General features: G+C 39.3%; 1 protein-coding gene across 1 annotated transcript in view; it reads left to right on the top strand.

Annotated features, from left to right (window-relative positions):
• Rab18 (RAB18, member RAS oncogene family) overlaps positions 1 to 14,934 on the top strand; it is a 20,897-nt gene extending 5,963 nt beyond the window's left edge. The window contains exons 2-6 of the mRNA XM_010621276.3: positions 6,368 to 6,429; positions 10,236 to 10,308; positions 11,365 to 11,483; positions 11,558 to 11,624; positions 13,836 to 14,934. Of these exons, the coding sequence (XP_010619578.1) occupies positions 6,368 to 6,429; positions 10,236 to 10,308; positions 11,365 to 11,483; positions 11,558 to 11,624; positions 13,836 to 14,011 (497 nt within the window). The 3' untranslated portion in view covers positions 14,012 to 14,934. The remainder of the gene's footprint in view (positions 1 to 6,367; positions 6,430 to 10,235; positions 10,309 to 11,364; positions 11,484 to 11,557; positions 11,625 to 13,835) is intronic.
• The last annotated feature ends 983 nt before the right edge of the window (positions 14,935 to 15,917 follow it).

Below are 15,917 nucleotides of genomic sequence, written 5' to 3' on the forward strand. Positions count from 1 at the left end.
GTTCTTTTTTTTTTTTTTTTTTTTTTTTGGTACCAGGGATTGAATTCAGGTCCTTGTGCTTGCGAGACAGGCTGCAGCATCACTGAGCCAAATCCCCAACCCCTGTTTTGGGTATTTTTATTCCTTTGCATTATTTCTCAGTGGACTTTAGAATCAGCTCATTGATTTAAAAATAAAAGCCTCTTAGGATTTTGATAGACATTGTGTTGTATCTGCAGATCATTTTGCGGTATACTGGACGTTTAGCAGTGTTGATCTTGATGATTATTGAACACATTGAATACATTATGTGCCCCCATTCATTCATTCACATTTTTCTTAGAATGTTTTATAATTTTTTTTGGAGTTTTTTTTGGGGGAGGTTGCTTTTGTTTTTTTTTGTTTTGGTACTGGGGATTGAACTCTGGTCCTTGTGCTTGTGAGGGCAGGCGGTAGAACCACTGAGCCAAATCCCCGGCCCCTAGAACGTTTTATAATTTTGAGTGCATAGATTTTTCACATTTTTTTTTTCAGATTTAGTACTAAGTATTCCATACATTTTCATTCTCAGTTGTGTAACTCTTATTCTTTTCCCTTGTTACTAACATAAATATTCATATAATGAAGTGCATGTTAATTTTTTTTCAGTGTTAAACCACCCTTCTGTTTCTTGGATAAACCCCACTTGGTCATGATATTTTGCTGTTTCATTTTTGGGTTCATTGTATAAAATCGTGTTTAATATTTTGTTTATGTTCACAAGGGATATTGCTTGGTGTTTTTTTTTAACTGTTGTCTTTGGTTTTTGGTATGAGGGTGATGTAGTAGGACTTAGAGAAGAACTGAGGAAGTGTTCACTTCAACTTCCTGGAAAATTTTTGTTTAGAGTGGATTATTGTTTAAATATTTAGTAGAATTCACTCACTCTCCGAAATTTTTTTGATGGGTAGAATTTTAGCCATGGATTCATTTTCCTTAACAAGTATTAGATCTGCCAGGTGGTCTTATTTATTTATTAATTTATTTACATAGTTTTCATTGCTGGGATGAACTTTTTGTTGTGGTGGTGGTGGTGAAATATACATAATGTATATTGTACCTTTACTTCACATTTAATTCACTGATATTGAGTACTGTGTATTTGTGCTGTTCTACCAATGTCACCACTATTCATTTCCAGAAGTTTTTGATCGTTGTAAACAGAAACTCTGATCCAATTAAACAATAATTTTATGTCACATTCTCCCTATAGCTCTTTTTTTGTTGTTGTCTTTTGGTTTTTTTGAGACAGGGTCTCACTATGTAGTTGAGACTGACCTGGAACTCATGATGTAGCCCAGGCTGGTCTGGAACTCACAGCAGATCCTCCTGCCTCAGCCTCCCAAGTGCTGGTAGTACCGGCGTGCACCACCACACCCAGCGAAATTTATTCTTTTTAAAAAAGATTTTGCCTCATTATTTTATTGCCTCTTGAAATTCTGTGTAAATATGAGTACCATTGTTTCCATTTTTGCAGTAAAACTATTGACATTTTTATAGCAATCATGTTGAATCTCTAGATACTATGGATACTGCTGCCATTCGTGGATCCTGTGCTTGCCAATTAATGAAGTTAAGATTCTTTCCACTACTTGGGTCTTGTTTGATTTCTTCAATAGTGCTTTGTAATGTACAAGTCTTTTATCTCTGGTTACATTTATTCTATTTACTTGTTTATTTTGATGCTATTATAGAGAGCTTTAAAAAAATTTTTTTTTCTTTTGGGGATAAATTCAACCTTTTGCCTGTTCATTCTGTATTCTACAACTTTACTCAAATCAGTTATTTTATTTTATTTTTAAAAAATCAGTTATTTTAATGTGTGTGTATGTCTAAGGTTTTCTGAATAAAAGATCACATCATTTGTGGGAAGAGATAATTTTACTTTTTCCTTTCCAACTTGGATTCTTTTTCTTTCTGAGTGCCTTTAGCTAGACTGTTGAATACTCTGTAAAAGTGGTGGAAGTTGATGTCGTTTTATTTCTGCTCTTACTGGGGGAAACTTTCAGTCCATATCACAGAATGTGTTAGCGGTGAGTTTTTCATGTAAGCCCTTTATCATGTTTGGTTTGTTTTTTTTGTTTGTTTGTTTGTTTGTTTTGGTACCGGGGTAGAACTTGGGACTTTGTTCAGCAAAGTAGCCTGTGGAACCACTGAGCTAAATCCCCGGCCCAAGCCCTTTATCTATTATGTTGAGAAAATTCCTTCTGGACAGGCATGGTGGGCTACAGTTCCAGGTCAGTCTCAACTACATAGTGAGACCCTGTCTCAAAAAAAAAAAAAAAAAAAAAAAAAAAAAAGAGAAGAAAATTCCTTTTGTTTCTCATTGAATGTTTTCAGTGTTGCAATGGCACTGAATTTTGTCAAAGACTTTTTCTGTACATGATTGGTATGATTTTATGTTCTTTTTCCCTTTGTTTTATTTATGTGATTTTAACAGATGTTTAGCCATTTCATATTCTGGAAATTAACTGGATCTATTATTGATTCAGTCTCTTTAGTAGTTAGAAGTTTATTATTTACTCTGTTTCTTCATGAGTCAATTTTGGCAAATTGCATGCTTGTAGCAGTACGCCAGTTTCATCTTGATTATCCGGTTTGTTGGAGTATAGTTGCTTATTACTGTTTTATAATCCTTTTTTCTGTAAAATTATTAATACAGTTTGAGCATCCCTAATCCATCAATCTGAAATCTGAAATGCTCTGAAGTCTGAAACTTTTTAAGGGCCAGTGTGACACAAAAGTCTATGCAAATATTCCAAAATTCAAAGAACTTTGAAATATGAAACATTTCTGGTCCCATGCATTCCAGATAAGGCATACTCAGTAATGCCCCCGCTTTCTTACTTGATTTTTGTAATTTTAATTTTCTCTCTTTTTTAAAGTAAATCTAGTTTACAGGTTTGTTGATTTTGTTGAACTTTAAAAAAAAAAAAACTTTGGTCACCAGTTTCTCTATTTTATTTGTCTTGTCTAATCTTTATTATTCTGTCTTACCTGCTTTGCATTTCATTTGTTCTTTTAGTCATTGAAGGCATAGTGAGATTATTGTCCAGATGTTTATTTTATAATGCATGTGTTTATAGCAATATGTTTCCTCTTAGCATTGCTTTCACTACATTTTATGTTTTGCTGTGTTGTGCTTTCATTTGTCTCAAATTTTCCCTGTGATTTTTTTGATCTATGGTTATTTAAAAAGATGTCTCCACCTTTTCCCCCCCAGTATTGGGAACTGAACTGAGGACCTTCCACTTGCCAGGCAGGTGCAGCACCACTGAGCTCCATCCCTACCCCTAAAAGATGCCTTTTAATATCTACATATTGGTGAATTTTCCAGTTTTCCTTCTGTCACTAATTTCTGGTTTCATATTATTTTCCTTCAGAAAAATGTTTTGTATGATTTCCATCTTTTGAAAATTACTAAGCTTTTTGTGTGGCCAACATAGGGTCTACCCGGAGAATGTTCCATGCACACTTGAGAACATTTGTTGCTGGACAGAGTGTTCTGTTTGGTCTTACTGGCTTGTAGTGTCATTCAGATCTTTTTTTTCCCCCTTGATAATTTATCTTGTTGCCTACTCATTATTGGAAGTGGTATATTACAACCTAATTATTATTTTTCTTTCTTTAAAACCTCTATTGTTAAATGATCTTTCAGTTGTCAGTAATTTTGTTTAATTAATTTTTGTACCATTGATTTGTCTTTTAACTTTTTAAAACACATGATATACAGTTATAATTGTTTTAATGTCCTTGCTTGCTGATCCTCACATCTCTATGATCTGAGCCCACCCACCCTCCCCTCACAGTGTCTGGCTTTGCCCTGGCAATCCTCCTGCCAGGTGTGAGCCACCACGCCCAGCTCCTGAGTCATTCTCTGTTGAATGATTTTTCTCTTCCTTGACAAGGACAATGCTTCAGTTGATAATGTTCTGGTGTCCCATTCACTAGTGTCTGTTGTTGTCTTATTCTCTTATAAATTTTCATATTCCACTTACTGCTTATTTCAAAGGCTTTGTTGAATATAATATCTAGTTTTAACTAAAATAGGCCTAAAAAAAGATTCCTGTAATGAAACTGAATTAAATGATCCTACTAACTATACAAACACAAGTGAACAAGAAAAAAGCTAAAATGACAGTTCTTTTACTTTTCTCCTGAGCTCCTTGACACCCACATAAAGAGATTGAAGAGGTGGTTTAAGCCAGTCTCATAAGAAGTGTCTCAGTTACACCCTCATTGCTGAGAGAAAATAACCTACACCCAAAATTAAAGGAGCAAAGGTTTGTTTTGGCTCACAGTTGGTAGGAGTTTCAGTCTGTAGTTGGTTGGCTCCATGGCTCAGTGGCGTTGCAGAGGGGCATCGTAGAGGAGAAATAGTTCATGGCAAGCAGGCAGGAGACAGCCAAGCAGCAACCAGCAGCAGAAGCAGAAGCGGCAAGCCTGCCTTCTCCTTGACCCTTTTAATCCCTTTCAGGCTACCCACCTTTTGGGTGGTGCTGCACACACCCAGGATGAGGTGTCCTTAATTCCTGCATCACACCCTTGATCCAGCCACCTCCAGAAAGCTCCACCTATGAGCACATGAGGCTTTAGGGGGACATGTAGAGATTTCCCGGGTGTGGATCAGGATGATGCCTTTCCTTTCATCTTCCTTTGTCTGTTGACCCTGATGGTAGGATGCCAGGGGCATTGTCTCCTGTGGGTGTTACTGCTATGTCACAGACAATGTCAGAAGACTAAGCCGAACACATTGTTAGTTATCTGTATGCATGCAAATTTTCCCTATGGCAGGGAGGGTGATTAGACTGTTGGTCAAGAAGCACACAAAAACAAATAATAAAGAAAGAAATAATGGGACAGGGAAGAAAAAACATGGAGACAGTGAGTTTCTTTACTTGGTTAATTAGGAAAGAGGCTGATCTCAGAACATGCATCTGCAGATAAAAAGGAAAAAAAATACCGTGTATATAGTACTTACTGAAAAGAATTTAACTGAATTCTCCAGACACTGTGACAGGCTGTCTCTGTATAGTGTCTACCAGTGGCTTTAATTTAGTAGGCACAGCAAGACCATTACCTTTCTCTGTATTTCTTTTAAGCAGTAGAACATGTAATAATTTTTACACAGATGTTTCTACTTTTAGGTGACATAATGCTTTATCTGGAATTGGTGAATATAAGATTATTTAGTATGTGGTCTTTGTTTGGTTGCAAAGAAATTTTATACTTCTTAGGTTTTCCTAGGACTACATAATTGTCACTGGCCTTTTACTTATGATATGGCTTTATCACCTGATCCAACATAGCCAGACAGACACCTATATCTATCTGCCTGTCTGTCTTTGGCACGCAGGCAGACTAGGCATAACACACATTTGAATATGGATTTTTGTTCCCTAACTTGTGTATGTAATGGAGCCTTCCAAAATTACCAGTGTTTTCATAATGGTGGCGAGTGTTCCGCTAGGCATTGCCTTTGTTTGTTAGATTAATAGTGGCAAGCTGGTAAGATCTCTTGTAAGCTTCGTCCCACACTTCTTGGGCCAGAGTTTTCCTTCTGGCCAGTGGGGCAGACTGCACTTTGTGTCTGATGATCTGTTAGAGACTCGAGAGCAGTTACTATTCATTTGAGCTGGATGGCATGGCAGCTGCTTTTCCTGGAGAGATGGGGGTCTAACAGAACTTGTGTAATTTCTTATGGGGGTCTCCTCTCTGCACAGAGCCATGCTCATATCCATTTGTCCCAGGTCTTTGGGCACCCACCTCTCTCTTGTGAAGATCCTTACAGCGTTGGGTGTATTACATGAAATTTTCTTTTGGAATTATGTGGTGGCACGTGGTCATTGACTGGGCTATGTAACCCTAATATTTTTCAGGATAAAATTGAAGCAGAATGGATAGGCAAGGAGTGAGTACCCCTTTTATACTATGCTGCTTACATTCAAGATCTGAGTTAGTGTTGAAACTATAGTGTCTGGGTGCTTAGGTAACCCCTGAAAACTCACCATCTTCGCTCTGTGAAGAACACTCTTCTCTGTTGTTTGCACCATAATTTGAGCTTTTGATTTTTTATATGTACAGTTAATTATCCATCACCTTAAATTTAGTTTAATTTTTCCTTGTTGGAAACAGTACAGGTATTTGTTTGAATTGCAAAGCATTTGCTTTTCCTTTAATCTGATTAAATCCCGAGCTGCTGATCTTAGTGACACTTTCTTTTATAAACATACCCAGAATTCCAAGGATTTGGGTTGTGAATTTGAGCCTTTGATAAAGTAGAGCTTTTCCATGTTCTGGTTTTCTTGACAATGAATATTCAAAGTACTAAAATTTTCTTTTCTTCAAGGTGTTGACTTCAAGGTGAAAACAATTTCAGTGGATGGGAATAAGGCCAAACTTGCAATATGGGTAAGAGTTTTAAAAGTATGTTTTTGTAAGTATTAAACTTGAATTTTTTTATGGAAGCAAAAGATGATTTAGTGTTGGAGAGTTGAACAAAACAACTTGTGTTACATGCCTTTGGGATACTTGATGTCCACTAAGAGACATAGCATATAGTTACGCGTGTCTTATGATGGGTAAATAGTCAGACTTATTCTGTTTAAATTTTTGCAATGTATATTCTTTTCAGAATATTTAAAAAAGAATTAAAACGCATCACATAGTCTTCCAGAGAGAATCACTTATGGTAGATATGTTCCATTAGAGTTTTAAAAAGGCCATCTGAACCAACACTGAATTGTCGAGGGAAACAAAGGAAGTGATGCTTAGGGAAAAAATTACCTTTCTTCTTTGTTAGTATAGATATTTATAAATTTTGAGTTTGCCAACTTTGGATTTTGTTTTTTTTTTTTTTTTGGTACTGGGGATCAAACTCGGGTCTTTGCGCTTGTGAGGCTGGCTGTGGCACCACTGAGCTAAATCCCTGGCCCTCTGAGGTTTTTTCTTGTGCTGTCCATCTTTACACCCTCGCCTTGCTTCTATTTCCTACGTTGTCTTAGCCGTCCGACACCTTTCCCAGCCTTTGATTTATCCATACCTGTCTCTAATGATTTCTGTTTACCTCTCAGAAAAGGAAAGCACAGCCTAAGACAAAAAGGTCTGCTGGGTTTATCTCACAAAGGTCATCGCACTTAGCACACATTCCTGATTTTAAAAACAAGTAGGAGCTGTGGTGTCTCCTCCTGCCTGGCAAGTGCAAGGTCCTGAGTTTGATCCCTGGTACCAAAAAACCCCCCAAACAAAACCCATATAGAAGCAAAAGCTCAACTTCTGACTATTCAGTATATAGTTTTGATAAATCCTGGTCTGATGCTTTTGCAACAGCGTTTTGTGCCCTGCCCCAAGTAGTAGTTTAACATTTTTATGAGTAAACCTGAAATGTCAAGACTAAATGTCTGATTTGATTAAATAGTCTTGTGTAAAATGTCAAAGTCACGTGTAATATTTTAGTATTAGGACATTGTTTGCTGTTGTCTTTACTTTGAAAACAATGTTTTATGGCTATCTTAAGTGGATTGCAATTCTGATTTTTATGTTGTTTCATCAGGGCAGTTTTTGAAGTTGATCTCAGTGAAGAGGAGTGAACAGAGTTACTGTTCATTCACTTTCTGGCTTCTGGAGTTATGGGTATAATTTCCTTCCGCAAATAGAATGGCTGCTTTCCTGTCGTAACAGCATGATTTTAGGATTGCATTATTTCATTCTTGATTCTTTCTCAAAATTATTTGTTATGAAGTTGAAACTATTCCATGTAAGGAAAAAAACTAAATTTTAAATTTCCCGATTTTCTGTTTCAAAACTGAATCTTCTCTTTTAAATATGGCTTTTCCTTATCTTTTAAGATTGTACTATTCAGATTTAAATGCTTAACATGATGGAATTCCCAAAGTTACTAAGTAGTTTGTTGCTAAAAACATATTTTACATGTAAATAAGTTGTTGAGCTTTGTCCTTTTAGAATATAATTGCTTATTTAGTTTTATGAATCAGATTTTCTCAGATACTGATCTAAGGCTATGAACTCTGAGTTTATTTCTATATATATATCAAGTACATATATTCCCAGTTGCTCTCTGAAGTGATGATACAGTTAAATATAGAAATTGTATCATCATGGTTTCCACTTGAATTTTTTTTTTTTAAATTTTTATTATTTATTTATTTATTTATTTTTTGGTACTGGGGATTGAACAGGGCCTGTGCTTGCCAGGCAGGTGCGGTGCTTCTGGGCTACATCCCTGGCCCTCCAGTTGATTTTTTTTTTTAACAAACTTAAATTGATCGTAGTGATCAAAAAAGGTTACTGGGCATTCACGTGGAATTTTAAAATGATTATTAATTCAAAATATCAGCCTGTATCATGCTATTAAATTATAATTGGCTCAGGTCATAAGTCTGCTTTATGTAGCTTTAATTTATTTTGTTGTTCCTGAAAACATGGGTAAATATTCAAATAGAATAATTTTAATATCAGACACAGGTTTTATAAGACACTTTGAACCCAAGAAAATTTTTATAAAGATAAATGATTTTTATCTCATACATTTATCTGTTTAGAAAGTTTAATTTTAAATGTGTTACTTAATCATGGCAAAGGAGAGAACTAGTTTCTATAGTGATGAGAATCTGGAAACAAAACATTCTTTGCTTCTTCTGTATTACTCACTTGTGGGAGAAATCCAAAGTACCATGTAAATAAAAAGCGCAATTGGGGAGAGATCCTAGGAAGGTGGGAGAACTTGTCCAGATGGGGAGAGGGAGGGACGTGGGGAGGAGGAGGGAGGGAAAGGAGATAAGAAAAAAATAGAGACAGAGCATTTGTAAATTTGGAGGGGAGCAATGGTTGGAGGAAGGGGAAGAAAAGGGGACAAAAAACCACACCAGAATGAAGGTAGACTTCGTACATGCACACCTTCCACGAAGAATGTAATCATTAGGTACTGAAACAGGAGAGATACGAAGGGAAAAATGTTTCTCTGAAGAGTCAAAAAAATTCTGCATTAATGTACGCTTATCTGTGGAGAACAGGTAAGGTTCAAAGTGGTTGACATTGCAAGTTCTTTTCCTCTTATTTCTGGGACTGTGTGTTTCCTCAGGTGCCTTCTCCCCTCAGCCAAGAGTGTTCTGTGTCGCTGACGACGCCCCTTGTTGCTGCGTGAAGATTCTCCTCCAGCCTTACAAACCTCTTAGTTTTTATCTAACTTTTTATATCTAAAGTAGCTTCTGCTTATTCTATAGCAAAAGTGGAATTTATCATAGTGGGACTCCTGGCTAAGTTGCGCTTTGATATATGTGTTTACTCTTTCAAATTCCTTCAGCCCATTGCAGACTTTGTGTTAAAGGGCCATGCAGTAAATAAATAGCGCAACCCTTCACCAAGCCAAATGATAATATGTAAATGCATTCCTGGCTTTGTGTCCGACTTTTAATAAAATTTAAATCTTACTCGATAAAGTAGGTGGTGGCTGAGCTGGCAGTTTGCCAGCTGCTACTTTCTATGATCCTAGCTCCGCCCAGGCCTGGAGGGGTGGGCTTGTCACGTTGGTTCACTCCTTCACCTGCCATTTTGAGCAGCTGTCCCATGGGGAGCATTGCTCTGTGCACTGGAGTTAAACTGGTAATGGACGGATGAGATCTCTGCTTTTAGGAAATTTACATTCTTTCTCCAGTAGTACACCTTTTGTAGTTCATGAACCCTAACGTAAGTCAGAAATTCAATAAGGTATATTAGGCATTTCCCTAAAGATGCACAGAAACCCTTACACAGTTTAGCCTAAAAGTTCCTTACCTGAAATAAGACACCTGTGTATATTTCTCTCTAAATCTGTGATTCTCAGCTTTGATTCAACATTAGAATAACTGGGAAAGTTTTGTTTTTTTTTTTTTAATTGCCCTTCTTATCCTGCCACAGTCTTTGTAGATTGGACACAAGATTCCCAGAAAATTAGACTGTGCATCAGGAGTTGAGAACCTTGGATTTCAATGAAAAGAATTTCTTGTGGGATAAAAATTTTAATAAAAAATTGTCAGAGTCTTAATTGAATTTTTCTAGAGCTGAATCAGTTTTTATTTTATTTTATGTAATGTAATCTTATTTAAATTCCAGCTGTTTTATGAGCTTGTGCATCGATAGTATTTTTCATAATACTGTCTGGCTTTCTAGGTCTATTATTTATACTTTTTCTTTCTTTTTTTTATAATTGTTCCTTCTAGGACACTGCTGGTCAGGAGAGGTTTCGAACATTAACTCCTAGCTACTACAGAGGTGCACAGGGTGTTATATTAGGTACGTTTTTAACTGCAGTATTCTTTTTCTCTTTTCTTTTTTAAAGACAGGCCTCTCGCTATGCAGTTTAAGCTAGCCTCAAACTTGGGACAATTCTCCTGCCTTAGCCTCCTGAGTGCTGGGATTACAAATGTACACAACCATGCGTGGCTGACTTAATTTATTATTAATATTTATTAAAACTTTAAAAAAATTTCAGTCCTTTGCCTAGCAATTAAAAAATGAAGACAACACTCTGGTTAAAAGTACATGTTAGTGAGGGTGTACTGACGGTGTCTCCACACTGGTCTGTCTTGGACTGTTACCAAACACTGATTTCCTTTCATCAATGAATTCATATTAGCTTCAGTCTGTAAAAAAGGATATTTCTTGCTTAGGAGAATCTGTTCTACCAGTTGTATTTATAAAAGCACAAAGCGCTTAACAGTTTATTCACAGTCAAAATTGAAAACAACAGATGGGCTCAGTGTAATTTGGGGAAAAGTGCTTCCCTTGATATTCCTGGAAAACTAAAATTATTGGCCACTTGTACCAAGAATTTTTATATCACGACTTAGTAGTGATTCTTATAATACTGGTTTGCTTTTGGAAAACAAATTGATACATTTCTGTGTAAGGCGACAGCGATACTAGAGGCAGCACTCAGGACCCCACTCCCTAACTGTGCGGCAGTTTGTTCAAAGTGGCAAATTCTGCTCCTTGTAAAAAAAACAAAACAAAAAGAAAAAATCCCCTAAATTTAGATCTAAACATTCGTATCTGGACAGACCTCATTAATCGTTTTGAACAGGAACAACTGTTGCTTTGGTGAAATTGGTTTTCAGGAATCCGACACGGTACGTAATTTCATTACCATCACCTGTGTTATAGGATTGAGATGTGTTCAGTGTCTCTCAACCCTGGTTTCTTCCGTGGGGATCAGCACAGCTGTTTCTGAGCACTGAGTTCAACAAGAAAGTCTTGGCAGGGTGATGCCAGCTTCCAGGCGCACGGCAGAAACCAGTGTCGCTGCCTCTCACCTTCCGTGCTTGCCTAACACACCTGCTCTCCTTGCAGTTTATGATGTCACAAGAAGGGACACCTTTGTGAAGCTGGATAATTGGCTGAATGAATTGGAAACGTACTGTACCAGAAACGACATAGTGAACATGCTAGTTGGAAATAAAATTGATAAGGTAAGAAGGCAGACAGTCGCAGTTTTTGTTCTGTATCTCGGCAGCTTTTCTTAATCATTATGTTTATCTTTTAGGAAAATCGTGAGGTTGACAGGAATGAAGGCCTGAAGTTTGCACGCAAGCATTCCATGTTATTTATAGGTAAGTGAGTGTATGAATGAATGTCTCCCCTTTCCTGATTAACAAGGAATTTTTTAAAAGTTTTTGCTGCATTTTTGAGCTGTGATTAAAATACAGTGAATGCTTAAGGAAATGTTTCAGAAAGAGACACGTTGCCCTTAATTACTCTTGCAGTCCTCCCTCTTGCTTCAAGCACTCTGATCTGTGTACTGCTACTTCCCGAAGCCGTTCTGAAAGTCCTCTTTCCTGTCTCATTTGTGCACATTGGTGGCTGGCTTGATGCTCCCCCCACCCCGCCCTACTAGGGATCAAACTCAGGGCCTTGCCCTTGCCAGGCAGGCACAGTGCCACTGAGCTGCATTCCCTGGCCCTTGGCCTGATGTTCTGAATCAGTTCGGGATGTTTACTTTTCATGGCCATTCGACTTTGGGGAAGGACCAGAAGTCGCATGTCAGATTTGGGGACAGCTGGATGAGGACCCCAGGCCATCGTGCGTGGTGTTTTTTATGAGTCCGCCCTTCCGTGAGCTGGCACTCAGCAGCAGTCTGCTGCGCTGTGATCACAGCCTGTGAAGACGCTCAGCTGTGATGCCATCACACAGGCCTTCCAGACCAGCCTCAGACAGTGACAAGAACGACAGGGTGTGTGGTGCAGAGCCTGGAGGGGTAATTTGAGGGGCCCGTGGCGATGTGTCTTTTACTGTAATAGGTTTTAAAACTTACATGTTTTGATCATGCTTTATATTTATGACACATGAAATTTGTGTAGTCCACAGTTCTCTTATGCTGCAAAATCTGACTATGAAATGAGAGTCTTTTTCCTCCTGTAAAAATAGAATAGGATGGTATTTCGTGGGGGCGTAGAGAACACAATCGCATCATTCCTCTCAGAATGTGTGGCATTTGGTGGTCTCGGTGCCTGGTGCTGAAGCTGTGTCAGGATCGGCCCCACCTGGGCGTTGGTTGAGAAGCTTCATCTCAGGCCCTGCCCCGCATTTTCTGAGTTAGAATCTGCAGCTTGGAAAAGCTCCTCCCGTGTCTGGTGGGCACATTCACAGCTGAGGCAGGTGGGAGAGGCGTTGGCAGACTACGTCGCGGACCGGCCTGGCTGTGTCCACTCGCCACCCGTCCTAGTCCTCACGGCGGAGGCCAGAATACTCCCCACCAGGCCCTCACAGGAAAGGTTTGCCGAGCCCTCAGTCTAGGAGAGGGGCCGGGGGAGCTTTGAACACCGCAAGTCTTCCGGACTCACCGGGGTCTGAGGATGCAGTTTATTAAAAATGAGGAGAGAGAAGGCTGCCAGGAGAGTCACTGGGCCACAGCCACGGACGGAACTGTTCGAGGCTGGGCCCTTTGTGCAGCAGTGGGGGCGGAAAGGAGAGCTTTTCAGGGTGAGGCAGGAGCTGGACTAGCGCGCTGAGAGCTGTGCGAGGCTGGCGCGCAGTGTGTCGGCCGGGAGAAGGCTGGCGGTGGTGGGAGTTGGGACTGACAGGGTGCTGAGACCCCCGGAGGCGTGGTGGGGAGCCCCGGGTGTGGTCTGACCCGTCCTCTCGTGCAGGGCCCTGGCTCTCGCTTTGCTCTTTCTCTCGTCCCTCTCCTCCCTTTCTTGTCCCTCTGTCCCTCTCTCCCTCTCTTTCTCCTTGGTGAGATTCTGTTTCAAAATATAAAAAAGGGCCGAGGTACAGCTCAGTGCAAAGCCTGGGTTCAGTTCCTAGCACGGCCGCCACCCTAAAAAGGCCGATCAGCAGCTGAGGTGGAGGAGCGGTGAGAAGGACGGATGGGATGAGTCACTTCAGACAGAGGCTCCACGCCGGCGGAGAGTGTACTCGAGTTCCATCAGCAGAAGGAGAGTGGGGTCAGTGTGTTCTTCGTAGTCGGCCACCTAAGATCGTTGTTTGCACACAGAACAATCAGGTTAATCATTCAAGTGGAATAAGGTCTGTTTGGGGCTCATTTTAAAAGTTGAAACTTAGGGAAATAACTCCGGCATAATATTTGAGTAGGGCTTTACAAGTTAGAATTCTGTCCCCAAGTGTTGGGCTTGCATGGCGGTGTTGCAGCGGCTGGCATTTAAATAGAGTTGGGACGTCATTAATACTGAACTCGTGGGAAGGAATTGCTCACATGGCTCTCAGTGTATCACAAGCTGATACGTATGCCGTGAAAGTTTCCCGGAAGAACATGGGGACGTGGCCAGAAAGGAAATTCTCTGACCCTTTCCCTTGACTTTCAGAGGCAAGTGCAAAAACCTGTGACGGCGTCCAGTGTGCCTTTGAGGAACTTGTTGAAAAGATCATTCAGACACCTGGACTGTGGGAAAGCGAGAATCAGAACAAAGGCGTGAAACTGGCACACATGGAAGACAGCCACGGAGGAGGAGCCTGTGGTGGTTACTGTTCTGTGTTATAAACTCTGGGAAGTTCCATCACTTGCATTTTGATGAGATAGTGACACCTTTCTGTACATAAACTCTAACTGCTACTTTAGGGACCTCGCAGTTTGCACATAATTGTTTTGTATCATGGCAGTAAATATTTGCGAGAAATCCCACTCATCGGCTTTTCGCAGGGAAGATGTTATGGTACGCATGCCCAGTTTGTAGTCTGCAGTTTTTATGTAACATAAAGTAGGTGTACCTTTATGAGTGCATTTGATTTTATGGCTTACATTTATCATGTCATTTTCTAGAACACTCATCTGTCCAGTACGTGTCACTACAGAGCCCGCCTTTGGTCTCTTTCACTTAAATACTCCTATTAATTACTGAATTACTTGATGTGTAGAGCTCCTAGGCCCCCCGGGAGGTAAACAGATACCACCAGGCCTGCAGGTTCCGGTGCAGGCACGACCTCCCCACTTCCCAGGCAGTCTGAGAGTCCCTTTCCCTACTAAGCTCAGACTGTAGCTCAGGCCACTACATCACTAACTGTTTGTTCTGACGATGCTTCCGGAATAGGGTTGGTCTATGACAGAAGTCAATATTGCTTTTTGACTTAGCTCGTTGATGGGGTTGGTTGGTTGTCTGTAGTTTCAGTCCCGTGACAGCTACACTGGACTTCTGTTCCTTGGCAGTGTTTTGCGTTACGTGGTGTTCCACAGAACGGCGGTAAGGTTTCTCCTCATTTTCCTTTCAGAAGGACATGAATATGCTTTAGTCCACATCACCTCTACAGCCAACATCTTTTTTCCCAAATATTGGTTGTGTTTGTCCAGGAACCTTCACTGTAACTCGTGTAATGTGTATGGATATCTGTGTCCTAGGCCTTTCATAAACGGCTGGTCCATACTCAAACCTATTTCTGTGTTCTGAGGGGTGGGGAGAAATAACTAAATGACAATTTGAGAGAGGCATATTCCTTCCAGACTCTAACGCATGGGAAAATACTTTTGCAGTGAAAATCTTGATAATTTACCGGGACAAGTAACCATTAGTTTATCAAAACTAACTTGTACACTAATAAATCTTTGCCTCAGTATTGTTTTCTGACTTCTTGCTCTTGTACATTGTGTGTTTTCTCCACTCATATTATTTAATTTACTCTGATCTCTGCTGTTTTAAGTTTATTTGTAATTGACCTTTCAAAGCTGGTCACTATAATACCTTTGGTAAGATTCCGATATTAATTTCTTGGCAGTTTATTTTCTGTGTATAATTGCAAATGATGAACATTTTTGTGGACCTTTGCAATATGTGTGTTAATCATTTTACTTCAGGTTGGGTTCTTTCTGAAATACACATCTTCACAGATGGAAACCTCACGTTCTGCTTGGTTTACTCTTGTTAGTCCACACTACATGTGAGTCTATGTGCATTAATTCTGCAGTGTTACCGAAAGGTAGCAACATGCTTAAGATTTGGTCCTGTAGCATTAAACTTAGATTTATGTATTTATATAGAGTTGTTTTGACAAAACTTTTCTATTACTTTTTGCTCCTTTGGCTGGGTAGCAGCCTTGCTGTACATTGAATTATTGTCTTGATTTGGTCAGGATTTGGATACATGCAGATCACTTGAATATAATTTTAAGAATTTTGTTTGATTTATATTGTAACCTTTCATAGTTTTTGAATAAAGATAGCCTGCTTTCCCTAGATGCACTTGTGCAAGGTAATATATTTTACAGCTCCCCGTTACTCTCCTCAGCTGAGGAACATTTGAATATTGTGTTACTCAGATTTCCTTATGTGTCTTTCATTTCATAATTCTGTTTAAGTTTAATATTTTGTAGTGGAGACTTTGCAAACAATATATTTATAATACTTAAACTCAAGTACCTACATCATTAAGAGGGTTTTAATTGTTTTCAGTATTATT

The sequence above is a fragment of the Fukomys damarensis genome, unplaced genomic scaffold, assembly GCF_012274545.1.
Source record: "Fukomys damarensis isolate Sample0158 unplaced genomic scaffold, DMR_v1.0_HiC HiC_scaffold_19, whole genome shotgun sequence".
NCBI classification, from domain to species: Eukaryota; Metazoa; Chordata; class Mammalia; order Rodentia; family Bathyergidae; genus Fukomys; species Fukomys damarensis.